At 39.4% G+C, this 26,018-nt stretch overlaps 1 protein-coding gene across 6 annotated transcripts; it reads left to right on the forward strand.

The window, feature by feature from the left end:
• Window positions 1-680: 680 nt before the first annotated feature.
• On the forward strand, window positions 681-24,299 carry LOC116265372 (tetraspanin-10). 6 transcript variants are annotated; one of them, XM_031645945.2, is made up of 11 exons: window positions 806-964; window positions 1,113-1,225; window positions 1,336-1,390; window positions 1,516-1,571; window positions 15,152-15,199; window positions 16,084-16,132; window positions 16,220-16,303; window positions 16,389-16,456; window positions 23,315-23,440; window positions 23,523-23,598; window positions 23,701-24,299. In XM_031645945.2, the coding sequence occupies exons 1-11, from the start codon at window positions 911-913 to the stop codon at window positions 23,767-23,769; spliced, it is 798 nt and encodes a 265-aa protein (XP_031501805.1). In that variant the 5' UTR covers window positions 806-910; the 3' UTR covers window positions 23,770-24,299. The 6 variants fall into 5 exon arrangements, with proteins under 6 accessions (XP_031501801.1, XP_031501805.1, XP_031501806.1 ...); XM_031645946.2 differs by having other exon boundaries at window positions 816-964; window positions 1,123-1,225; XM_050080752.1 differs by lacking the exons at window positions 806-964; window positions 15,152-15,199; window positions 16,084-16,132; ... (3 more) ...; window positions 23,523-23,598; window positions 23,701-24,299 and adding an exon at window positions 8,744-11,693 and having other exon boundaries at window positions 1,197-1,225.
• Window positions 24,300-26,018: the final 1,719 nt, after the last annotated feature.

The raw sequence follows: 26,018 nt of genomic DNA on the forward strand, positions 1-26,018 counted from the left end.
AGCAACACAAATTCAGCATAAATAGATTTTCATTTGGCAAGATTATACTGGCACTGGAATTTCTCATCAGTTTCAAAATAACAAAAATCAAACAGGATACAGACGATGAATATGATGATCGCTAAAGGTAGCAAATTACAAAAAAATTTGGAAGTTCAGAATGAAAAATCCATAAAAGTATTAATCAACCTATCAGTAACTCACGAAGGAAAAAGGAAGAAAAGAGTTCATGCGACGAAGTGGGCTGCAATTTAAAATAATTTTACATAGAAAACAAAAAAAAAATGTCAACAGACATGGCAACGAAAAGTGCACCTTTCTGTGTTTCAAGAACGAGCGGGACCAGTCAAGTGACTGAGGAAACCAGAGCAACCCTGATATGATTTATATGGTAGCAAGTCTCGTGCTCTTTCATAAAGACAAAGTCGGGTGGGTGGAAAGGGTATAAATAGCAGAAAGGAGTAGACGTTTCGTGTTTATTCCTTTTCCTCCCTTTGTCTCACCCTCTCCTCTTTCTCATCCTCAACTTTGGACCACATTGGGTAACAAAAATGACTATGTTTTACTTTTTACATCTTCTCTTAGCTAGAAGTTGTCATCGGTCATATGTAAAACGACGCCGGCTTAATCTTAAGAACTCGTAAGAGTACCTTCATGCGGGGCTTTCATAGTGATCAGATTCGTGGGTTTTCAGTCTTTCTGCAGGTCTTCCACAAAAAGATGAAAAGTAGTTTTTTAGTGGGCTCAGCTTAGCTGACTCAAGCACGTGTACTGCCAGCCCCCCCCCCCCCCATAAAAGCGTGCACAAGCAGTCATGAACCACAAGCACTCCTGAACCAACTGATTGCATCAGTCTCAGGAGCGCTATCTCTCTCTCTCCCCCTGAATAATTACAGTCGCAAGAGGAACAATGAGTGCAGGAATGAGCACTTTCATGATCAAATGGATCAACCTCCTGTCCACGGTACTCCGAATACTCCCTCTTTGCTCTTGCCTGCTTCTGTAACTTACACTCTTTTGTTCACTGGTTCTCGTTATTTTCTTTCTTCTTTGCAATGTGTTGCGTAATTTTTTCCCGAGGTCCTGCTGTTCACTTCTTCCTGGGTGAGAAGTTGTCTGCAGTTGGTGTCATGGGTTATGGCGTTTGGATGAGTAGTCAGCATGATGACTGCCGAAGGTTCCTCGCTCTCCCTGTTTTGGCCCTTGGGGCGGTTGTCCTCGTGATGTGAGCTTACCATTAATCTCTCTTACTTTTGATGTCTTGATGTTGCTTTTATGTCCTCTCACTCTCTATAAGCATTGTTATTGCTGCCTCTCTCTGTCTCTCTTGATCAGATCCCTCTTTGGGTTTGTGGGTGCTCTCAAGAACGTTGCAATACTGCTATGGCTGGTATCCTTCATCTATGTACTGGCTCTTAGTTTTTATTTTGTGCAAAATCATGAATGATGAGCTTTTTACTTTTTAGAAGGATGGTCATAGTGTTGTGTGTCGAGTCCTTGACAGCCCTTATGCAGTATCTGCTAATGCTCTGCTTGATTCTACTGGCAATCCTGGTCGTCACAGTGCTCGCGTAAGTTCTTTTGATTCAAACGCTTGTCGATTCTTCTCTTTTCTGTTTTTCACCGTGTGGTAAACCTGGACCCTTTATGATGATATACGAAATTTGAACCTTTTTTCATTTGCATTTTCTTCTCTGTTTGAGAATACTATATTTCAGCATTATATTTCGTTCTCCTTTATGATCCCCCCAAAAAGCAAAAGCCTATACTGATTAACTGATGTGACTGCAGCTGGTATTTGACGTTCTTTTGTTTGCTATTTGTAGTTTCTCATACACCGCAGGCTTTGCACCAAATGCGATGTAGTTTTTCTGTAGGTTTATCTGCCCTCCCCTTATTCATTAGCTTCTGAACGAATACCATAAGGTTTCCTCGTCTGAAAAGCATCTACATTCATTCACACAAGTGACAAATCCACAAATTTGTAGTACCTGGACTCTGTACAGGTATAATTTTACCCCATGTATATTACTAGTCCAATACTTAGGTTTCACTAAGAAATCAATCAATGTGATGCCATAGAGCGTTCATGTTTCATTTTAACAATCGGCTAAGCTGCTCAAATTCATAATGGTTGAATAATTAAGAGGGGGGAATAATCCCTTGTTGTGGCCTTGTTCATCTTAAAAAAGGTCCTATTATAGCTGATAGTTTTTTAAGTAAAATTAAGATGTTTGAAGAGGCAGAGGACTATCTTGCTTATCATATGTTCCCAAACTGGGCATTATTATCTCAAGCAACAGTAAATTTGACAATTGAAAGAAAAAGCTGTTACCATATTTGTGAAGCTGTTTCATTTTGTTCGGGTCAACTTTGAGGTGTATCTGAAAGATGTTTTGGAATTATCTTACAAGATTCTTGAGATGCCCATTCAAAATAATATCTGAAAAGAAAAGAATTGCATCTGTTTTGGCAACATAATGTATTTGTGTGGTCAAAGGAATGATGTGTTTCTTGTGCTGGAGCTTTAGCACTTTCATGCTCATGTCCACAATGTGGATGAAGCACCGATGAGTGGGCATCTCTACAGTAACATTGTACCACTGGCAAAGAGGTTGGGGGGGTGGGGGGTGGGGGGTGGGGGGGGGGGGGGGGGGGGATGGGGGCGGGGTGGAGGGAGGCAGCGGTAGGGGGAGAGAGAGGGATTAACTAGAACAACAAAAATGGTGAGCTTGTAGATTTACAGTTTTTGCTTCAAGGGGCCTTGATCATTCAATCAAACTCCTCACATAGTGGTCTTGGGCATAAACAGTTGTATGTACCTCTTGGTTTCTCTTGTTGCTCAGCTTGACAGTTAATGAAGGTGTAGTGAGACTCAATTTCTATTAACTAAATATAAGTCCTTTAAAAGTTATCATAAAGGATGAGCAGGCCCTCTCATCTGTTATGACAACTATGGACATGGCTTATGGAATCACAGAAATTAGGGCAAACAGGTATAGGAAATCAAGAGGTAGGAAATAGATCAGACATAAATCAGAGGAATAAATATGGATGCAGAAAAGAAGGAAGGAAACAAAAAATGAAGTATTCAAAGAAACAATGTTATCCATATTGTACGATACAGACCCATATTGTACAATACCACTTGTATGAGTGAAGAAAACCCATACGATACGGGCCCAATACACGATACGCTGGCGTATCGTGCCTGTATCGGATGTATTGTACGATGTGGGCAAGTGTATCGTACGTATGGTATGATGCACCCTAAAATTCTAAAAAGGGGCCCAAGGCCCCCTTTTGCATCGTTCTTTTAAAACCGGAATCCTCTCTTTCTCTCTCTAAAACTTCTGTAAAAGCTGTGAGAGGGAGAGATTTTGCTGGTTTTTCCTAAAAATACTCATTTGATGATGAAACCATTGATTTGGGCCTAAAGATTTGCTCATGGGAATGGGGGAAGTTTGCTTCTTGCTTGAAAGAGAGCTTTCATCATTTTAGGGCTACTAACACGAAGAGGTATGAAATTTCTCATTACCATCTGCCATGCTTGATGAGGATGATTTTGATTTTTTTAATAACCTTGAAGGGCTAGAAAAGTTTGTTGAAGGAGAGCCATGGAATGTGGATATTGATATTCCATTTGAAGGCATTGGAGCAATTCCAGAAGACAATGATATAAGGAAGATGAAGATGAAAATAAAGATGAAGATGAAGATGTTGAAGATGATGATTAGATTAACACATTGATTGATGATAATCATGTGAATTTGTAATGACTGATGGTTAATTGATTATAACTTATATGTGATGATTTTTTTTAATGAAATGCATTTTTCTTGATTTTTCTGACTTGTAGCTATTTTTTCCAATGTTGTAAAAAGCGTATCGTAAGCCGTATCGGTCGGGCTTTAAGATACGCCGTATCATAAAATATCGTAACATATCGTATTTTTTTTTTAAAATAATAAATCAGGAAAAATTGAAAAAAAAATCGAAAAATTCATAAAAAATCAGTAAAAAGAAAAAATAATAAGTTCTTCATAGAAAACATGTTTTTGATAATGATAGACTTATTATTGCTATAAAGTTACGTGTTCATCATTCATAGACATCAAAATTCATAACAGTATCATTCTAGAAACTTACAAAACACAAAACATTCAAGATTCAACAACCATAGATTGATAAGTCATAAAATCCGTAAGTCTATGAGATACTACATCAAAAAACAAGTTCTAAATGTTATGTATTATAAATTTACATCACAATAGGCCCAATACATATAAAATTAAAGCACTTTTGACTCTCATTCATAATCTTCATCATCATCATCTCCATCTTCTTCTTCATCTTCATCTTCATCATCTCCATCTTCTTCTTCATCTTCATCTTCAAGAATTTGAAGATCCTCACCAACATATTCACCACGAGGAGACTCTCCTTCATCAACAAATCCTTCTGTTGCTTCAGCTTCAAGGTTGAAACATTGAAGATCTTCATCAAATATTGTAGTTGGTTCTTCCTCAATCCATGGCTCTAGATCGTCCAAGTTTTCCAAGCTGATAGGATCAAACTGAGATGTGTGCTTCCTTGCTAATGCTTTTTGTAATTCTTTATGTTAAATAAGAGAAAACTTGTTAATATATAATTACATATAAATATATTGTACAAAAAATGTAAATATTAAACTATATTACCTTTGTTTCAACCTCATATTATATCGAACAAAGACAAGGTCATTCAATCTTTTATGTTCGAGCCTATTCTTTTTTTGCTATGGATATGTTGGAACACGCTCCAGTTTCTTTCGCATCCACTAGCACTGCATGTCTGGCTGAGGACTTTGATTGCAAACGTGTTAGGTTTGGACAGTCAAACCTAAACCTATTCCACCATAAATCTAAACAAAAATATAACAAATCAATGTGAAAGTTCTAAAAGAATCAAATGTAACAAATGCAAAGTAAATTAAAAATTTTTATGTATTTACCTGGACGCATGGTTGTCCTGGCTCGAACGGTGCCAGATTCTCCCATGTCCCGAAAACAAGTAGCATATAGATTCAACTCATTGTGCATAGCATCTTGTTCTCTAGAATCTGTCACTAACACTTTAATACAATTCAACAAACCATGCAGGACTTCTCTGTCCTTCTTAAATGTAGGAGAAAATCTAATTGCAGGATTTAGATAGTAAGCTGCTGCATGAAGAAGTTGATGAAGCATTCCAGTCCACCTTTTATCTATAATCTTCCATATGGGCATATATAATTTTTTCTTTCCTTTCAAGTTGTCTCAAATTGCCTCTTTTGCTTTATCCATAGCCTTGTATAAGTACCCTATGAAAGGTCTATCCTTGCTGTCAACTAACCTGAGAACTTTAACTAATGGAACACAGACCTTCAATAGTTTCAAACATGATTCCTAAAATTCGTTATTAAATATAATATCCACAACTAAAGAATCATTTCTTTTATGAGCATGTGGATTAGGCCTAAGCGTCGGGCCGGGCCGCCACCGGGTACCCAGTACCCAGCCCGGTCGGGCCCGATGGTGCGGCCCGGCCCAGCCCCCATGCTCCTCCTCCTCCTCCTCCTCCTTCCGTCCGACCGTCCTCCATCCTCCGCCTCTCCTTCTTCCCCCTTCCCCTTCCACCTCCTCCCCCTCTCCTTCTTCCCCCTTCCCCCTTCACCTCCTCCGCCTCTCCTTCTTCCCCCTTCCCCCCATTGGGCCGAGCAGGGCCGGGACCCGGGATATCGGGTCGGGCCGGCCCAGCCCGGCCCGATACCCAACCCTAATGTGGATATGCAACTCATTCTTCACTAGCGAACATTTGCCTCAAAGGAGTTCTTTGTTTCACCATACTCTGCACAGTCAATACATTTGTGGCAAATCTAGTTTGTGCAGGTCATATTAATTCAACTCTTCTTGTAAACTTTCTCATCAAACTCAATACATATGCATGATTATAGATAAATTTTATTACCTCTTGGCATTGGTCAACAACTGATTTCATATCATGCATCTCATTAAGATCTTGAAGCATTAGATTAACACAATGAGTGACACATGAACTCTAATAAAATGTTCTATACTTTTGAAATAACAGATTCCCTGCAGCTCTATAATTTGCAGCATTGTCTTTAATAAACTGTACAACATTTTCAGGTCCAACTTCTTGTACGACATTATCAAAAACATTGAACAAAGTCTCAGCAGTTTTAGAAACATCAAACAAATCAAAAGATTTTAAGAACATTGTACCTTTAAGGCAATAAACAAGAAAATTTACAAGTGTTCTTGACCTTGTATCAATCCTTCCATATGACATAATGGAGCAACCTGTTTCCTTCCAACATAATTTCAACTGATCACAATATTTAGACACTTCTTTCACCATATCTTGAAGAATTTTGTCCCTCAACTGATGATATTGTTGAATAATATGTGTTAGGTGGTATTTTTGAATATTTAAGAGTTTAGGAACAACTCTTTATAAATAAGTGTTTTATTTATGGACCTCTTTTGTAATTTTTTAGTTTACCCTAATTCTCATTTAACATGAGATTAGGGCAGCTTTAGTGAATACGATAGAAAGTTCTCTCTCTCTCTCTCTCGTTCTCTTCTCTCCTCTCCCTTGGCTGCACATAACATGGTATCAGAGCCCAACCTTCTTTGGGACTGAAACCTCTCTCACCGTGCTCATCCTCTGTCTCTTTCTCTTCCTCTTCTTCTATTCTTGTGGATAGTTTTGAGAGCACGACAGGCTGAATGTGCATATTGGGCTCGATCTAGGGGTTTCTTAAGCAAAAGATTAAAAACCCTAGATCAATGCCTTGTTGAAGTGGACGTGGATGGAAGTTGCAGGTGTCTCCCTCACGTGGCAGAAGTTTCCTTTGTGGTCAGTGGTCACTACTTGTGGTCACTACTTGTTGAATGGAAGTCGCTGCAGCCGTGGATATTACAACCTTTTTTTTTATCAGCCGTGGATCTGCCCTAGGGTTCTGCCAGCCGTGGATCTGTCCTTCCTTTTGTTGGATGTTGCTGCCGTCGATTTGCTATAAATTTCAGTCAGTCGTGGATCTGCCCTAGGTGATATCTGTCCTTTTTGTTGGATGTTGCAGCCGTGAATATGAATTCTTTCTTTAACGTGGATCTGCCCTTGCTGGTGTTAGATGTTGCAACAGTCATACTGCTCTAAGGTTCAGTCAGCCTTGGATTTGCCCTAGGTGCGATCTGCTCTAAGTTTCAGTCAACCGTGGATTAAAAATCCCTTATCATTTGCATACTTTATCATCCCTTTCTGCGGTATATATATTAGTGTTGTTCTCTTTTTGTGGGAGTTGTGATGGAGCTTAGATAGCAGTCTGATATGGGAGACAATTCTAAGATCGAGTCTCATACTGAACACAAGGTGGTTGGGAATCCTTTCTTCTATGGTTCTACTGTGAAATTAGATGGTCACAAGTATGAAATTTGGTCACGAATGTTTATGATGTCTATAGTAGGACATCAGAAAGACCATATCATTGAAGAAGATGAACCGAGTGTTAAAACTGGGAAAAATACCACATGGAAAGAAGATAATAGTATTGTTATGTCTTGGATCATGAACAGTGTGCAGACAGATATAGCTCCTACTCTTGCCTACTATACGACTGCCAAACAAATGTGGACGTTCTTGAGACAAACTTATTCTCATGACAAGAATGTCTCAAAAATTTTACAAGTTGAGGAAGAGTTACTCAAACTGCAGCAAGGTGAATTGGAACTATCTCAATACTTTGCTTCAGTTAAAGCTGCGTATGAACGATTGAAGGCTCTTCGACCTCCATGTCAGGCATGTTACAAGACGCATTTTGAGCAGACTATGGTGGCTAAGTTCTTGGCTGGTTTGTCCCGTAAGTATGAGGTAGCAAAAGTTCAGATGTTTACTGGAGCAGAAATTCCAGACCTTGCTGAGACATATAATAGACTCAGTAGATTGGTTGTATCTCTTTCTCAACCCCAGAGTGAGTCTCCTTCTGCAGCCTTTGCTGTGTCTGGAGGGCGTGGGCAAGCCACTAGGGGAAGAGGCTCAGGTCGTGGTGTAGGGGGCAGAGGAAGATTTCAATGTATATTCTGTGGAAAATTGGGACATTTGGAAGATAGATGTTGAGACAAACATGGTAGACCGGCTTCTACTTCCCATGGTAGGGGATCTAGTACTTCAGGGGGCAGAGGAACCTTCTCTTCTCAGATTCCTGTAGGGTCTGCCCGAGCTGCTACACCACTTGGAGAGACTCCTTCCTCGATGAATTCTGAGAACTCCACAGTGACTATGAGTAAGGCAGAGTATGATCAGCTTATGGCTCAGCGATCTCTTCCTACCACGATGTCTACAGCTGCCTCCTCGGTCATGGTGGATTCCTCTTTAGTCTTTATCTGCTGCTAGTACTTCTTCTCATGAACCAGGTACTATGTGGATTATTGATTCTGGGGCTTCGAAACACTTTTGCAGTCAGCCTCACGTATTTACTTCATTGCATCGTTTTCCACAGCCTCAATATGTTAGGCTTGCCAACGGAAAGCTTTCTCCTATTATGGGAATTGGGGATGTTAAACTTCCTGGTTCTATCATTCTTTCCCATGTTTTATATGCTCCAGAGTTTCTTGCTAACCTTCTATCTGTTACTCAGTTGACGAAAGATTTGCGTTGTAGAGCCATATTTATATTTGATCCTGGTTCATGTGTTTTTCAGGACTTGCAAAATGGGAAGACGATTGGTGGCGGCCATGAGGAGTTTACCTACTGTCGGAACCAGTGGAGGGCGTGGCATCTATGGCTCTATCTAAGCCAACCCCATATCAATGGCATCTCCGACTAGGCCATCCTTCATTATCCAAGCTTCGTGGTGTTCTCCCTAATATTTCTATGTCTGAGTCATTCCAGTGTGAGGCCTGTCAATTGGGCAAACACACTAGAAGTAGTTTTCCTTCTAGCAGTAGTTCGTCGAGTCATGCAGTTTTTGATCTTATTCATGTTGATGTTTGGGGGCCTAGCCGGGTTGTAAGCCGGGCCAAATTTAGGTATTACCTTGTTATTGTTGATGATTTTTCTTGTCTTAATTGGGTGTTCTTGTTAAAAGAGAGGTCTGAAGTTATTTGTATTCTTCAAAATTTCATTATTGAAATAAAGACTCAGTTTGATTCCATTATCAAAAACATTTGCACTGATAATGCTTGTGAGTTCAAATCCAATACCTTGCTACAGTTTTACATCAAATATGGAATATGTCCTCAATTCACTTGCCCCCACACTTCTCAACAAAATGGTATTGCCGAACGTAAACATCGTCAGCTACTTGACATGGCTTGCACTCTCATGATACATAGTTGTGTTCCGGCGCAATTTTGGGGCGATGCCATACTCACTGCATGTTACCTAATTAACCGCCTTCCATCCTCGTCTATTGACAATCAAATTCCCATTCAAGTTCTCTATCTAGATAGACCCCTGTTTTCCCTTCCACCCAAAGTCTTTGGGTGCACTTGCTTTGTTCACATCCTTGGTCCTAATAAAGACAAACATGGTGCACAATCAATTAAATGTATTTTCATTGGTTATCCAAAACACCAAAAGGGTTATATCTGTTTTGACTCCCACACTCATAAGCAGTACATCAGTGCGGATGTTACATTCTTTGAGTCACGTCCTTATTTTCACTCTACTCCATCATTATCCGACAGGTCGTCGTCTATGCCTTTACCTATCCCACCGGTTCCCCTACAGTTTGTTCCTTATGATTCATTTCCAAGTGCCAGCAGATTCCATGATCCCCCACTGGTATACACCCGCCGACACACTCCTGCTCAGGATTGTCCACCAGTTGCTTCTCAGGATGTAAGTATTTCTGATGTTACTATTCCTGCCCAGGATGCTCCTGACATGTCTTTGGACTTACCCATTGCTTTACGCAAAGGCAAGAGACAGTGTACTCTTCATCCTATATCTCAGTTTGTTTCTACTACTGGTATTGGTGTGTGTCTACAGCAATTTGTGTCAGCATTGTCAGTACATTCTATTCCCTCCAACCACCAACATGTGTTACTGGATCCTCAGTGGCAGCAGGCTATGCAGGATGAAATGGAGACTCTAATGCAAAGGGGCGCATGAGAATTGGTTGATCCTTCATCTGGTTGTGAAATTGTAGGCTCCAAATGGGTATTTACCATCAAGTACTTATCTGATGGCTCAGTGGAGCGCTACAAAGCTCGTCTTGTAGCAAAAGGTTATACCCAAACCTATAGGGTGGATTTTTTTGAGACTTTTTCTCCTGTGGCGAGGATGGGCACCATACGTCTTATTGTCTCTGTTGCAGTATATTATGATTGGCCCTTATATCAGCTGGATATCAAAAATGCCTTCTTATATGGAGATCTTGATGAGACTGTGTATATGCAACAACCTCCTGGCTTTGAACGTCGGTGGTAAAGTGTGCAGGCTAAAGAAAGCTATATATGGCTTGAAACAAAGTCCTTGTGCTTGGTTTCATAAATTTTCAGAAGTTGTATTAAAATGTGGTTTCAAGAGATCTCAGCTGGACCATTCATTTATTCGTCAAGAAAGGATCTAGAGGTACTGTGGTGTTAGTGGTGTATGTTGATGATATTCACAGGTGAATGTGAGCAAGAGGTAGCTCATACAAGGAAATTTCTACAACAACACTTTGTTACCAAAGATCTTGGCCAACTACGATACTTCCTTGGCATTGAAGTTGCTCGTAGTAAGGAAGAAGTGGTGTTATCACAAAGGAAGTATGTTCTTGATCTGTTACAAAACACAAGGATGCTGGGAGCTAAACCTACAACTCTTCCTATGAACCCACAGGTACACCTATTTGATGATGACTTGAAAGAGGTAGCTTCTCGTGCATACAAATCATTGATTGGTAAGCTTCTCTATGTGACAGTAACTCGACCAAACATTAGTTTTGCTGTGGGAAAATTAAGCCAATTCATGGAAAAACCAAGAAAATCACATTGGGATGCAGCTATGTTGATTGTCAAGTACTTGAAGTCCTCCCCTAGCAAAGGTCTTTTCTTTAAAAAAGGTATATCTCTTGATGTCAAAGCTTATAGCGACGCAGATTATGCAGGCTCAGTTCATGATAGGAAGTCCACCATAGGGTTTTGTGTGTTTGTGGGAGAAAATTTCATCTCTTGGAGAAGTAAGAAACAAAATGTTGTTTCTAGATCAAGTGCAGAGTCTGAATATCATGCTATGGCTCAAACGACTGCTGAAATGACATGGTTTAGATCCTTACTTGAGAGTCTCGGTATTCCTACTTCTACTCCTATGAAGATGTTTTGTGATAACAAAGCAGTTACTTACATTGCCAATAATCCAGTATTTCATGAGAGGACAAAGCACATCGAAGTAGATTGCCACTATATTCGCGATATGGTTCAAGAAGGAATTATCTCAACTATACACGTAGCCTCTGAAGATCAAGCCGCTGATATCTTCACCAAAGCCTTGCCTATTGCAGAATTTTTTAGATGTTGTGACAAGCTGAGCATGATTAACATCTATGTTCCAGCTTGAGGGGGAGTGTTGAATAATATGTGTTAGGTGGTATTTTTGAATATTTAAGAGTTTAGGAACAACTCTTTATAAATAAGTGTTTTGTTTATGGACCTCTTTTGTAATTTGTTACTTTACCCTAATTCTCATTTAACATGAGATTAGGGCAGCTTTAGTGAATACGATAGAAAGTTCTCTCTCTCTCTCTCTCTCTCGTTCTCTTCTCTCCTCTCCCTTGGCTGCACGTAACAGATATGATGACATTTTGAATCTGGGGCCTATAGAAGCAATTGCATTTGCCATGGCTTGGAACTGAAAAGAATTAGCTGCTTAAATGGAACACATGCATCATAAAACCATTTCCCTATCGTCCTTTGTGCCTGAAGTAGCATATCTTTAGATGTCATTGCAGCACGAATCTGCGGCTGACAACCTGGGCCAGTATGTGAAGGGAAAAAACTCTTAATAGAACCAACACTAGACCTACCAGTAGGAACTCTACCACTAGGTGGTCGCATACCACGCCTGACCCCTAATATCTGGTGTGTCTCTTCTTTTCCTTCTCGATATGCCAGATCGACCTCCTTCATATATGATTCCTTTCCCTCTACGATCTCTACCTCTTGAGCTCTCCAAATCTGTTCTTAGACTGCTATCATCTTCATCATCATCAACATTTTCATAAGCTTTTTCCTCTTCCTCTTTAGCTTCCCAAGGCTCATTATAGCCTACATCTGCCTTTTCCATTTCTTTTTGTATCTTCCTTTTTGTTGCAGCCTTGAGTCTTGGAGAGAGAAAAAGTTTCATTACGTTAACCCTAATCTCCCTTATAAAAGAGATTAGGGTAGAAAAGGGATTTACAGATTACATCAATGAAAAATAAAGAAAATATTGAAGAGGTCTTATAATTCTTTAATATTACGAAGAGTCACCTAGAAACATAAACTCTTTTAATTCAACACTCCCCCTCAAGCTGGAGTATACATATTAAACATGCTCAGCTTGTCACAACATCTAGAGAAATCACCAATAGGAAGAGCTTTGGTGAAGATATCTGCAGTTTGATCTTCTGAAGGAACATGAATAGTGGCAATGGTTTCTGCTTGAACGAGATCCCGAATGTAATGGCAGTCCACTTCAATATGTTTAGTTCTTTCATGGAAAACTGGATTGTTTGCAATGTATGTGGCTGCTTGATTGTCACAATACATCTTCATAGGAAGCGGAATCGACACATTTAGGCTAGATAGCATGGATCTAGCCCAAGTCATTTCTGCTGTTGTTTGAGCCAAAATGTTATATGAAAGAATTTGGATAGGACTATGATGAATCTTTGGCCTTCTTGCGAAAATGGGCACCATTCATATGGTTTTTTCATTGGTCACTTACCATGGATAAGTCAATTAGATGTTAAGAATGGTTTTCTTTCATGGGGAGCTTGCAGAAGTATATATGGAGCAGCCTCTAGTATATTCAGAAGGGGACCCTAAGAGATATATGTCACCTATGGTTTGACTTCTTGTCTAAAAGCTTCCCATTGGTAACAACTTGATCATTCTCTCCTAATTTTTTGATGTAAGGGGACGATTACATTCTTGTTGATATATGTTGATGATATCATTGCTACAGAAAATGATGAGGCACATATCTAGAAAATAAAAGATATTCTAAGACAAAGATTCAATATGAAAGATCTTCACAACCTTTGATACTCTTTTGGGGTTGAAGTGGATGCAGAAGACAGTCTTCTTTGCCTTATTCAACAAAATTACACAAATATATTTAAGATTTATTGGAGAAGTCTGGAATGCATGATGTAAGTGCTTGGTCACTTTCAGTATTCTTACTCAGAAGCTGAGCCAACAAGTGTTTATTTGAGTTGCAGGAACCAGATGCTAAATGTCTTCTTTTATGTGATAATAAAAGCATTATGTAGATTTCTTTTAGTCTCATTTAACACAGTAAAACTAAGTACATTTGAAGTTTAAACTAACCAATATTGATTGGGCAGAAGATTGAAGACAAGGAGATCTAGCCTAATTTTCTTCTGTCGAATGATCAGATCACTGATTTATTTATTAAGGGACTTGTGAAGGATATGGTTCCTAAAAGCAAATTTATTCTTAATTCGAGAATACACACAAGTAAAGGGGCAACTTTAAGTGATGTATCCATATTTATATGTGGTTTGGATCTGGACCAGTTTTTTATTACATTACTTGTATCCATTCGTGCAGCATATGTGTAATGCCCATTGTACATAAGTGTATCCTTGTAATTTTTGAACTAGGGGACCCTTTATTGTTAATGAATTACTCACAATGTCTCCTTCTATTGAGATGTGTGATTTCCAGCCACTTGGTCTTTCTTTTGAATTTCTTTCTATTGTGAATATATTTTGGGGATTCTAACAATGAAGGGCAGCAAATCTACCTCTGATTATATTATCTTTAGTAGGTAAAGCGATTGCTTGATCCTGTAAAAAACAAGGTTGAGTTACTTAATATGCTTAAGAAGCTGAATATCTAGCTTGTCATATTGCAGCCACCTATGCTGATTGAATAAATAGTTTCCTGAAAAATTTGAAATTAGATCTTGATCAAGGCCAGTTCAGTTATACTATGATAATGAAGCAAGCGATGAAAAATAGATTTGTAAGCTCGAAAAGTGCACGCTTGTGACTCATATTGGGCTAAAGGTATTTGTGAACATGTTGAGATGAAAAACCTGAATATGGGAAGCCTAATAAGTGATCCTGATTTTAATGAATAATTTACAGTGGAAAGTTGAAGTATGGAAAACTCTGTAACTGCCCTTGACAGAAACCTATATGGCGCAAGTTTGCAGTTTCATGGCTAGGGAGGAGATGTGGGGTTATGGCCATGACCATGCCCATACCCATCATAATGGATGAGAGGGCTCACTCATCTGTTATGATGCGCTCTCATCCATTGTGATGGCTGTTAAAGAACTTACATCCCCTTAGTGGAAATTAAGTCCCACTCTACCTTTTAACTGCCATACTGGGTAGCAGGGGAATGAAGAGCACTTAGAATATTTTGCCTAGCACCACAATGTGAAGAGCTTGATAGAATGATAAAGGTCCCCTTGAAGCAAAACCTGCAAATCTAAAGCCCAAACTTTTGTTGTTCTTGTTAAGTTTTCTTTTCCTCTTTGCTAGCCATATGTTGTTGCTTCTGAGATTCCTGTTGTTGGTGCTAATGTTTCAACACCCTCTATGTACACAATCATATATTGCTGTTCATGCATGGGAGACTTAAATTCTGAAGATCAAGAAAGTCTTCTATTACCTTGACAAGCATTCTGTTATTTGTTCACCAGAAAAGGTACTGTCAACCTAAATATATTATTTGTGCTTGGACATTTCTAACTTTCCGTTCTTAACTCTGTTAACTGCATGGTTCTTTATTAATATAACAATATGAATTCCTTGTATTATGCTATATCAATCTATGTAAATGAATTATAGAAAATTCTCCTTTTCATGCTTATGTTTTTATGGAGTTCTTGTGTTGGACCATCTGGAAAATGGAGGATCTGATCCATGATTAAATGGTTTCAGGTTTATTGTTATAAATAATGGCACTGGACATACAGTACCTGGACAAAGGTTAGCTACCCATTTATACTTCAGTTTTACTAATTGCTTCTCTGGAAGGTTACACACAGTTGTTAGCTTTGACCTGTGGAAGCTTTAGTGGGATTCCATATTGTTTGAAGCATGCATGTTACACTGGGTAAAGCAATGATTGAGCCTCAAAGTGCAAAATGGATGAGGTTCAAGTATTTAGACGAGACGGATTGAAGTTTGAACTTTGTTTAGAAGATTGTTCGAACCATTATGATATGCTGTGTTGTCATTTCTCTTTCAAAATGTCCCTATTTATGAAAATTGTAAGACTAAAGTTATACTCTTGAAGTGTGTGATATCTGTTTCTCCTTGAGAAAACAAAACACCTGTTTTCAGGAAATTTTGGATTACCTCCTTCTTCTTAGCCATCTGCAATTCTGCATCAACTTAGGGTACTGAGGAGGAGTAACTTTTGTTGATCATCGGACAGCTTAATTCTTGAATCCAGAACAGGTTCTTGCTACCTTAGTCTTTGTACAAGTGAAATCATCTCCTGCTTCTTCTCTTTTCGAATCACTCAGTGAGATTAGCAATATAAATTGTTTGGTCAAGAAATCATAGTTTTATGAGAGCATTCACCATCTCTGGTCAAGAAACCATAGTTTTATGAGAGCATTCAGGATCTCTCTTATAAAATTTCAGACTCGTTGCACACTTTCTCATTGGGTTCATGGGTTGTAATTCTACCTTTATGGACCAGTATATGTAGTCAATCAACATGAACTTTTTATATTGAAGATGATGGGTAGCATATCCAGAAGCACATTTTACTCTTATTGACCTTCATGCAGCTTTCATGCAGAATTTCATTTATTTCCAGCTAGCTTCTGTAGTGATATGTCCTTTTTCCAATGCATGAACAGATATAAGGAATATCAACTTTCAGAGTACTCATCTCTGTTTAAAAAGCAAGTATGTTATAAATTTTGTTACTAATATTATTGTGGTTATTGCTGTTTTGGTTGTTGAATTTAGCATATTTTCTTGTACTTTTTGCAGCTAAACAACAAGCATTACTGGGAACACTTGAAAAGTTGTCTTGTTAGACCAGATGATTGCAAAAACCTGGCTAAGGAATACAAGGTCATCTTTTGTCTACTACTTGGCTTCAAGTTCAAACTAAAAGGTATATGATCTCATTTTGGCCACCCGCTCTTTCTTTGTTCAGATGCTTAAACAATACAAAGCTGCAATATTGACCCCAATTGAAGCTGGTTGTTGTCGACCACCATCTGAGTAAGTACCACTATTTAACTTCTTTGTGATACTTTTTGCTGTTATTATGAGTAATCAAATGTGATGTACAGATGCTTCAGAATTTTTTGCTTGTGCATGTCTCTGAGAGAGAGAGAAGAAGAAGAAGAAGAAGGAGAAGAAGCATCTCTCCTTATTTAAGTTGTTGGTCATAGTTCCTCTGGGATTATAAGGGATTGATTTGATGTGTTGATGCTCCAAAAGTTTTCTGTTTGTGCATGTGTTATAATTGTTAAAAAGAAACTGTATCTTAACTTGTCATAAAGCTGTAAATATTTATTGAATAAAAAATGAAGGAAATTATTTTTGCATTGTGATTATAGATGAAATAAATAATTTAAGTCCCTAAGCTTCTGCCAGTACAGCTGTTCCAAAACACTGAACGAATTTACAGAACTCTCAGACACGCTTAAGCCTTAACATCTTTGACCAAACAATGAATCAGCCAGAATTACCAAAACAATTGTAAAGAACTAATAATCTTAGTATCCAAGTTGAACTGAAAGTTCTAATCTCGATATAGCACATTCAGATGATATAAACGTAACAGAACTTGCATGTCAACCCGATCTTGGTAATGTGGTACAGCAAATCGTTAAATTTTGAAAATCTGCCCTTAACTGTTGAATTAGAAGAGTTTATGTTTCTAGGTGTTTCTTCGTAATATTAAAGAGTTATAAGACCTCTTTAATATTTTCTTTATTTTTCATTGATGTAATCTGTAAATCTCTTTTCTACCCTAATCTCTTTTATAAGGGAGATTAGGGTTAACGTAATGGAACTTTTTCTCTCTCCAAGACTCACGGCTGCAACATGGTATCAGAGCAGTCTCCTGCGGTAACAGTCAAATAAGTTTTCCGGCGACCTTCTCTTCCGGTGACCTCTCTCCGACGACCTCCTTTTCCGACGACTTTCTTCTTCTTTCCTCTTCCCGTCACCCATCTTCATCTCTTCTTACCCACCAACAGGGAGGTAGTAAAAGAGATAAAAGTTGGGTGTGCTGCGTGGAGAAGGATTGATCACGCGTATGTGGAAGGCGTGATCAGATCCTTAAGTGGGGCTCGTGTCTCCTGTTTGGTATGAAAACCTCAAATCGTGTGGAGCAGCGTTTGGCATGTGGAGCAGAGTTGATCTGCTGATCGTTAGGGCTGCACACGAGCGGAGTCGAGCTCGAGCTCGGCCGGCTCGAGCTTGACTCGAGCTCGACACGAGTTTTGAAACTTCAGCTCGAGCTCGACTCGAGTGACAGACTTCGAACTCGAGCTTGACTCGACGGCTCGCTTATCCTCGGTAAGTCAAACAGCGTGCAGTGCACTGCGCACGCTGTCGCCCTGGCCTTCCTTTTCGCTCCATCAATGACGACGATGTGGAACTTGCAGCCCTTCCTTTTCACTGCATCGATGACGACGTGGAGTATGACATGGGGAGGAGGAAAGGCTGCCACCTGACATGAGCACCCCATTAAGGCATGGGGGAGGAGGAATGGCGTTGTGAGAAAAGAGAAAAAAAGGAGGGAAAATGGGGTGTAATAACGAGGGTAAAAAAAGGCGTGAGGGTGAAAAGAAACGTGGCGGCGTGAAGAGAGGCAAAAAAAGAGGAAAATTAAAAAACTTAAAACAAAAAATGAGATTAAGCGGGAAAGAAAAAAAAGGAAGGAAAATTAAAAACACAAAATAAAAAATGAGATTAAATCGAGCCGAGTCGAGTTTAATCGAGTCGAGTTCGACTAACTCGAACTCGACTCGTTAACATACTCGAGTTTATATTTAAGCTCGAGCTTGACTCGTATAAAAAACGAGTCGAGCTCGTGTCGAGTTTATCGAGCGAGCTCGAGTTGGCTCGACTCGTTGTGCAGCCCTACTGATCGTGAAGGTTGTTTCAGCCTTGTTACTCGAATGACAAGAATGTTAGCAAGATATTGCAGGTGGAGGAGGAATTACTTAATTTGCAACAGGGTGACCAGAGTCTTGCTCAGTATTTCGCTTCCCTCAAGTCGATCTATGAACGACTTAAAGCTTTACGTCCCCCATGTCCAACATGCCATAAGACTCATGGTGAACAGTCTATGGTTGCGAAGTTTCTGCAGGGTCTCTCTCCTGAATATGCAGTAGCAAAGGCGCAGATGTTGATTAGAGCAGAAATCCCCGACTTATCTAAAGCCTACAACAGACTCAGCCGCCTTGCTTTGACCCTTTCTCCGCCCTCTAGTGATATCCATGCCTCTGCCTTGGTAGTCTCAAGAGGTCGTGGACGCAGTTCATTCAGGGAGAGAGGCATAGGTCGAGGGTTAAGAGGAGGTCGGGGGAGATTTCAGTGCACCTATTGTGGGAAAATAGGGCATTTGGAAGACAGATGTTGGGATAAACATGGTCGACCTTCCGCTGCTTCCCTAGGAAGAAATGTTACACCTAAGCAGGGCAAGAACTCTTTACAGTCTCCTATTGGATCTGTCCAGACATCGTCATCAGTTATAGACGGGTCCTTATCTTCTTCTCATCCTGAGACAGTAACTGTGAGTATCAACAAGTCAGAGTATGAGGACTTCGTAGCACACAGATCTACTCAGCCGTCGGCCTCCACAGTCATGATCGATAGCGCTATGTCCGTTGATACTATCCCACATGATATAGGTACTACTTGGATTATTGATTCAGGGGCATCGAGGCACTTTTGTAGTAAACCTTCTATGTTTACTGTGCTACACTCATTACCTCAGACACGTCATGTGAAACTTGCAGATGGTAGATGGTCACCTATTATGGGTTATAGAGATATCGAGATTTCTCAGTCTATGACTATTCTCAATGTGTTATATGCTCCTAAGTTTCCCACAAATCTGTTATCGGTTGAATAATTGATTAATGATTTACATTGTCGTGTTACATTTGACTATGGTTTATGTTCATTTCAGGACTTGCAAACTGAAAAGATGATTGGTGGAGGATATGAGAAAGGGGGCATCTACTTCCTGTCGGATCCAGTGGGTATTGCAGCATCATCGATCACCTCATTGTCCTCCTCCTTCCAGTGGCATCTCAGACTTGGTCATCCATCTGTCTCCAAGCTCCGTCATCTTCTTCCACATCTTTCAGTACCAGAGTTGTTCCAGTGTGAAGCCTGTCAACTTGGCAAACACACCCGTAGTCCGTCCAGTTGTGGACTATTTGATCTTCTTCATGTTGATGTGTGGGATCCTAGCAGAGTTGCTAGTAGGTCAAAATTTTGTTATTTCCTTGTCATTGTTGATGATTATTCTCGGGTCACTTGGGTCTTTCTTTTGAAGGAAAGGTCTGAAGTCGTATGTACTCTCAAAAACCTTATTATTGAAATAAAGACCCAGTTTGGTATTCTTGTTAAAAGCATTCGCATTGATAATACTCTTGAGTTCAAGGCATCTACCTTAATGAAGTTTTACTCTGATAATGGCATTTCTCCTCAGTTTTCATGTCCCCATACCTCCCAGCAAAATGGAATAGCTGAGCAAAAACATCGCCAACTTTTAAATGTGGCTCGTACCCTTATGCTTCATACTAACCTACCTGCATATTTTTGGGGAGATGCCATTCTCACTGCTTGTTACTTGACCAATCGTTTACCCTCATCCTCCATTGACAACCAGGTTCTCATTAAACTTGTGCATCCACAAAGACCCTTGTTTCCAGTAGCTCCTAAAGTATTTGGTTGCACATGCTTTGTTCACATACTTGGACCCACACGTGATAAATTGGGGCCCAAGCCATTAAATGTATCTTTATTGGCTACTCCAAATACCATAACAACTACAAATGCTTTGATCCCTTGACTCAAAAAGAGTATATCAGTGTGGATGTTACATTCTTTGAGTCTCAACCTTATTATAGCTCCACTCCTATCTCTACTGAGATGCCACGGTCACCAGACCCACTACCTATTCCTCCTATTCCTTTGGAGTCATTTCCTTTTGAATCTCCTTCTAAAGACTCTCCGGCTGTAGTGTCCAAGTTTTGTGATCCTCCGCTAGTCTACACACGTCGACATGACCCTTCTCATGATCCTTCGCCAACCGCTTCTCAGGAGGTAAGTTCATCTGAAGTGAGTAGCCTTAGTCCGACTGATCCCTGTCAAGACTTACCTATTGCTCTTCGCAAAGGCAAGCGACAATGTACTCTGCATCCTATATCTCATTTTGTGTCTACTGACGGTGTGGGTAAAAGTATCAACAGTTTATTCAAGCTCTGATTGCTCATACAGTTCCTACGTGTCATCAGCAGACTTTAGTAGATACGCAGTGGAGACAGGCTATGCAAGATGAGATGGATGTATTAGTTCAGCGAGGCACCTGGGAACTTGTATCCTCCTCTTGATTGTGACATTGTTGGCTCTAAGTGGGTATTCATAGTGAAATATAATTCTGATGGTTCTGTGGAACGATACAAAGCTCGGTTGGTTGTTAAGGGCTACACACAGACTTACGGGGTGGATTTCTTTGGGACCTTCTCTCCAGTTGCTCGGTTGGGAACCATTCGTCTTATCATTTCAGTGGCTGTACACCATGACTGGCACATGTATCAGCTTGATGTCAAAAACGCATTTTTGTATGGTGATCTTGATGAGACTGTCTATATGCAACAACCACCAGGGTTTGAACGACAGGGGGAGTGTGGAAAAGTGTGCAAACTGAAGAAAGCCATTTATGGACTCAAGCAAAGTCCTCGTGCGTGGTTTCACAAGTTCTCCGAGGTAGTCTCAAGGTGTGGCTTTGCGAGATCTCCTCTTGATCATTCTCTGTTTATCAAGAAGACTTCCAGGGGTATAACCGTTCTAGTGGTTTATGTCGATGATATTATCCTGACAGGCGACTCCGATCAAGAAATTTCTGATGCAAAGTTGTTCCTTCAAAAACACTTTGTGACGAAAGATCTTGGTCCACTACGTTATTTTTTGGGAATAGAGGTTGCTCGCAATAGGGATAGTGTCGTTCTCTCTCAATGGAAATATGTTCTTGATTTGTTACAGGACATTGGGATGCTAGGAGCTAAACCGGCTAATCTACCTATGAATCCACGCATACATCTTAATGATGACCAAAGAGAATTAGTGGATTCTTGATCATATAGATCCCTTATTGGAAAACTCCTCTATGTTACTGTGACCAGACCAGACATTAGTTTTGCAGTGGGGAAGCTAAGTCAATTTATGGGAAAACCCAGAAAAGTTCATTAGGATGCTGCTTTGATGGTGGTCAAATATCTGAAATCGTCTCCTGGCAAAGGCCTTTTGTTCACAAAAAGCAAGACCCTAGAAGTGGAAGCTTATAGTGATGCTGACTATGCTGGCTCAATCGAAGACAGGAAATCTACCACAGGATTCTGTGTATTTGTGGGAGGCAACCTTATATCGTGGAGAAGCAAAAAACAAGGTGTTGTGTCAAGATCTAGTGCAGAATCCGAATACAGAGCTATGACTCAAACAACAACAGAAATGACTTGGGCTAGATCCATGCTATCTAGCCTAAGTGTGTCGATTCCGCTTCTCATGAAGATGTATTATGACAATCAAGCAGCCACATACATTGCAAACAATCCAGTTTTCCATGAAAGAATTACATTCGGGATCTCGTTCAATCAGAAACCATTGCCACTATTCATGTTCCTTCAGAAGATCAAGCTGCAGATATCTTCACCAAAGCTCTTCCTACTAGTTATTTCTCTAGATGTTGTGACAAGCGGAGCATGTTTAATATGTATGCTCCAGCTTGAGGGGGAGTGTTGAATTAGAAGAGTTTATGTTTCTAGGTGGCTCTTCGTAATATTAAAGAGTTATAAGACCTCTTTAATATTTTTTTTATTTTTCATTAATGTAATCTGTAAATCCCTTTTCTACCCTAATCTCTTTTATAAGGGAGATTAGGGTTAACGTAATGGAACTTTTTCTCTCTCCAAGACTCACGGCTGCAACATTAACAATTGAAGATTACCAAACTGAAGGCTAGGCTGTTGACAACTTTCCTGTATATGTTTCAGGACTTTGTTGTATGTTATTTTTTGCTTCTGCATAAGCCTGGGAAGTTTCTCAAACTTCTGTAGTTAATGATTGTAATGATGTGCCACTTTTATATGCAGCCATGAATATGGTTGCTAGGCTATATCTTGGCAAATATTTGCAATATTAACATTTTCTGGTAAAAATCTTGTTATTTTGTCATTGACAATGACCAAGAGAAGGGAAAAAAAGGGAAGTTCCAGTTATTGAGCAAGTATACAGAAGTTCCATGATGATATTGTATACTCATATTGACCTGGATACTGGCATCCCTTTATTACAAATACTGTTGTTCCTGTCATTACTTGCCTAATAAAGCTTTCTCCCCTTTCTGACATTTAAAATACTTGCCTAATAATTCTTGTGACAAGAATTTTAAATGCTTATTTGTATACTCATATTGACCTGGATACTGGCTTCCCTTTGCTAAATTCACTCTCACATCCAATTTGCTTCCAAATTCATGTTGCGTCCCCACTCCACTTCTAGTGTTTTCCAATGCATTTTGCTTCCCCACTCCACTTCATGTATGATTTCTTGCCTTTTCATTTACTGATAACTGTCTGCAACTGTCTAGGAAATACACATGGATTCTATTCCACTAGTGTGAGTAATTCAGCAAACTATTCAAATTGATGTTATATTCAGGAATCTCAATTAATTGCTATTTAGACAGGTGACTGTTTTTCGAGCTTTTTGTAGCACTTATAGTTAAGGGTTTAAGACACTTTTTTGTTAGTTTTATAAGTCAGCTTGCTGCATCTTGAGCTGCAATGTTGTTTCTTGCTTAGTAGTGAGCGCCTATTCTCACTGTTTCAGGTGTGGTTTTCCTGCTATTAATGCATCATTCTATGATCTAAGCTTTCATCCAGTGAGCACCAACAAGGACTGCAAGATTTACAAAAACTCAGTGGCCAGAAAATGCTATGACTGTGATTCGTGCAAGTAAAAATTAGTAGATTGTTGCATGTTTTTGTTTTGTTTGCAACACTATTGTTTTCCAATTAAATTGTTTTCCTTACTGAAGAGCTGGAGTAGCAGAATACATGAAAACCAAATGGAAGGTGGTTGCTATCTTCAATGTCATACTTTTTGTTGTTTTGGTAAGCCAAAAAGTTTGTCTTGTCTCCTGATATGAAAACACCTCACCCCTTGATATGGTGTAACCTTAAGTTAAAAATTAATTTTTTATTTAAATGTCACAGGCTGCTATTTATATGGTGGGCTGCTGTGCGAGAAGAAATGTTTCCAGAGTTCGCTCAGACAAACCTTGAGACCGTAAAATTGGCTATTGAGTAAAAGTCTTTGGCACCCAATGTCTCTTATCAGTTCTTGTTGCAAACTCACTGCTATTAAAGGTTAACCTTAAAGGATATGGCAAGGTCGGAGATTACATTGACAGATTGGCACCTCTAGTAAGCAATGCATATCTCTTGGTCTTCTACAAATTTAGTAGACATGAATCACCCAGAAGGTGCCTCTGCCAGCAGATGGTATAGCTGCACTATTAGGTGCAACTTCCATGAACAGTGAGCTATGTGCAACTTCCTTGAAAAGTGAGCTATCTAATAACTACAACACATTCAAAGATCTAATGTCTGGTAATGGAGAATCCTAGATTTGGCTCGTTTTCTTGTGTATATTCAATGGGATCTCAAGGTGAAGATTGTGTGGAAAAACTAGTGTTTTTGGTTTGACATGCACATTGTTAACCATGCGCTTCTATGAACCATTCACCTTGGTGGAAACATGGCTTCCCTATTCAAATTTTTATCTATTACTCGATGGAGAATGTATTATCTTCCTTGGGTTTGGCTTTTTGTTTTCTAGTCTTTTTGATGCTTTCTTGTGTAGAAAGATACTTAAAGCCAATGTATCATACATCAAACTCAACGGCTTCACATACTCCATGTGAGAGGCAAGTTGGATTAATCTTTAGGAAACATGATTATTAAAAGTCAATCTAATAAATTCTTTATACACACAAAACCACTATTACTACTTCAAATAAAAATAAAAGAATCTGCAGCAAGCAGAGAGCACGTAATCACCTATTATAATGTGTTGGACTGAAAATGAAAAACAATTACTAACCAATGTGATGAAAAAAGAAAAAAAAGGTCCTATAAACCAGATCCAAGGATTCAGGTTCTTTATATACAAAGATAATATGCAGACTTTGTATTCGTTATCTATACGTAAGCAATCTTTACCTTCTGGATCTCTTTATATCAGTATTATAGCAGGCTAAAGTTTAGAATACTATTACTTACCCTTGTCAACTTCTTTGAGTTAGTGCGAATTCGTCTAGCTGTAGAATTGTTCCTGTTTGGCTTTGCTATTAGACTATTAGTATGTTTCATATTTAGTAGCTTAAGAATCGTGGAACTGTTACCTTTCACTTTGCTATACTTGAGATTATGGCTGGTGAGTCTAACATTGTCCAATGGTTGCTTGTAATTTTGCTGCACTTTCAAGTTGGTTTGAGCATATTAAAATTGCTTCCCTGAGTTATACTAGTTTAGGTGCATTTCCTTGGGTTGGTTTGGTCGGGTCCCCACTGGCCCATTTCTTATGAGCAGCTGATTGCACTCGCCTTGTATGATGGGGGATAGAGTCCTGGTAGTTCGCACAGTTTCTCACGTAATATTTGGGGACGACAAGTTGATGGTTTGTCTATGATTGTGGTGTTTAGGGGTCGTTTGGCAATATTAACACACTACTATCTTATGAATGTGCTCCAAAAAAGGGGTAGATTCAGGGTGGTCTACTTTAAATTTATCTTAAAGATTAGAGTAGATTCATGAAACACTAGAACTATGTGTCCATGAATTTGCTTCAACCTTTAGCACAGATTCATGGAACACTTTGAGTGTTCCATTTGTCAAACGATCTTTCATGGAACATTAACAAATGTTTCATGAATCTGCCTAAACTTTTGGTACATATTCTGTTACTGTTGTCAAACAACCTCTCATGGAGCCCTAAAAAAAAGTGCAATTAGATCTCAAAAGTTATGGCATTCCTAGATGTGCATGAACAAATGAACCATGTTATGTTTGCTTGTGTTATGTGACGGATTAGGCATGGTTGATTAGACGGGCTTTCTATGCTGTGAGTGAGGCTTCTAGGGGTTTTAGGATGGGCTTAACTTGAATCTAGGGCTGGGTCTGTCCGGTCAGCAAGCCCCATCGTTGGTTTTTATATATATGTTGACTGCTTTGATTTTGAGAGGCCAAACCCTTAATTTCAAGTTATTAGCCTTCAGGTTTAGTTGTAGCCGTCTTAGCTCGGCCCTATGCATGGCCCCTTGGAGTCCTTTCGTGCTGACCTCCCAACTAGCAAACCAAAATTTCATTCTACCATGTGCGATCCCGATCATAGACTAGTGCGAGTGGTTCAGCACAAAGACCATTCAATATTGCTGCCATTTTTGGGTTTGAAGCAAGTATGCTTGTGATGCCCTACTTTGAGAAGCTTAGTCCGTATTAAAGATTGTGAAATATCTGTAAGGGGGGCATTT

Source organism: Nymphaea colorata, chromosome 12, assembly GCF_008831285.2.
Source record: "Nymphaea colorata isolate Beijing-Zhang1983 chromosome 12, ASM883128v2, whole genome shotgun sequence".
NCBI lineage: Eukaryota > Viridiplantae > Streptophyta > Magnoliopsida > Nymphaeales > Nymphaeaceae > Nymphaea > Nymphaea colorata.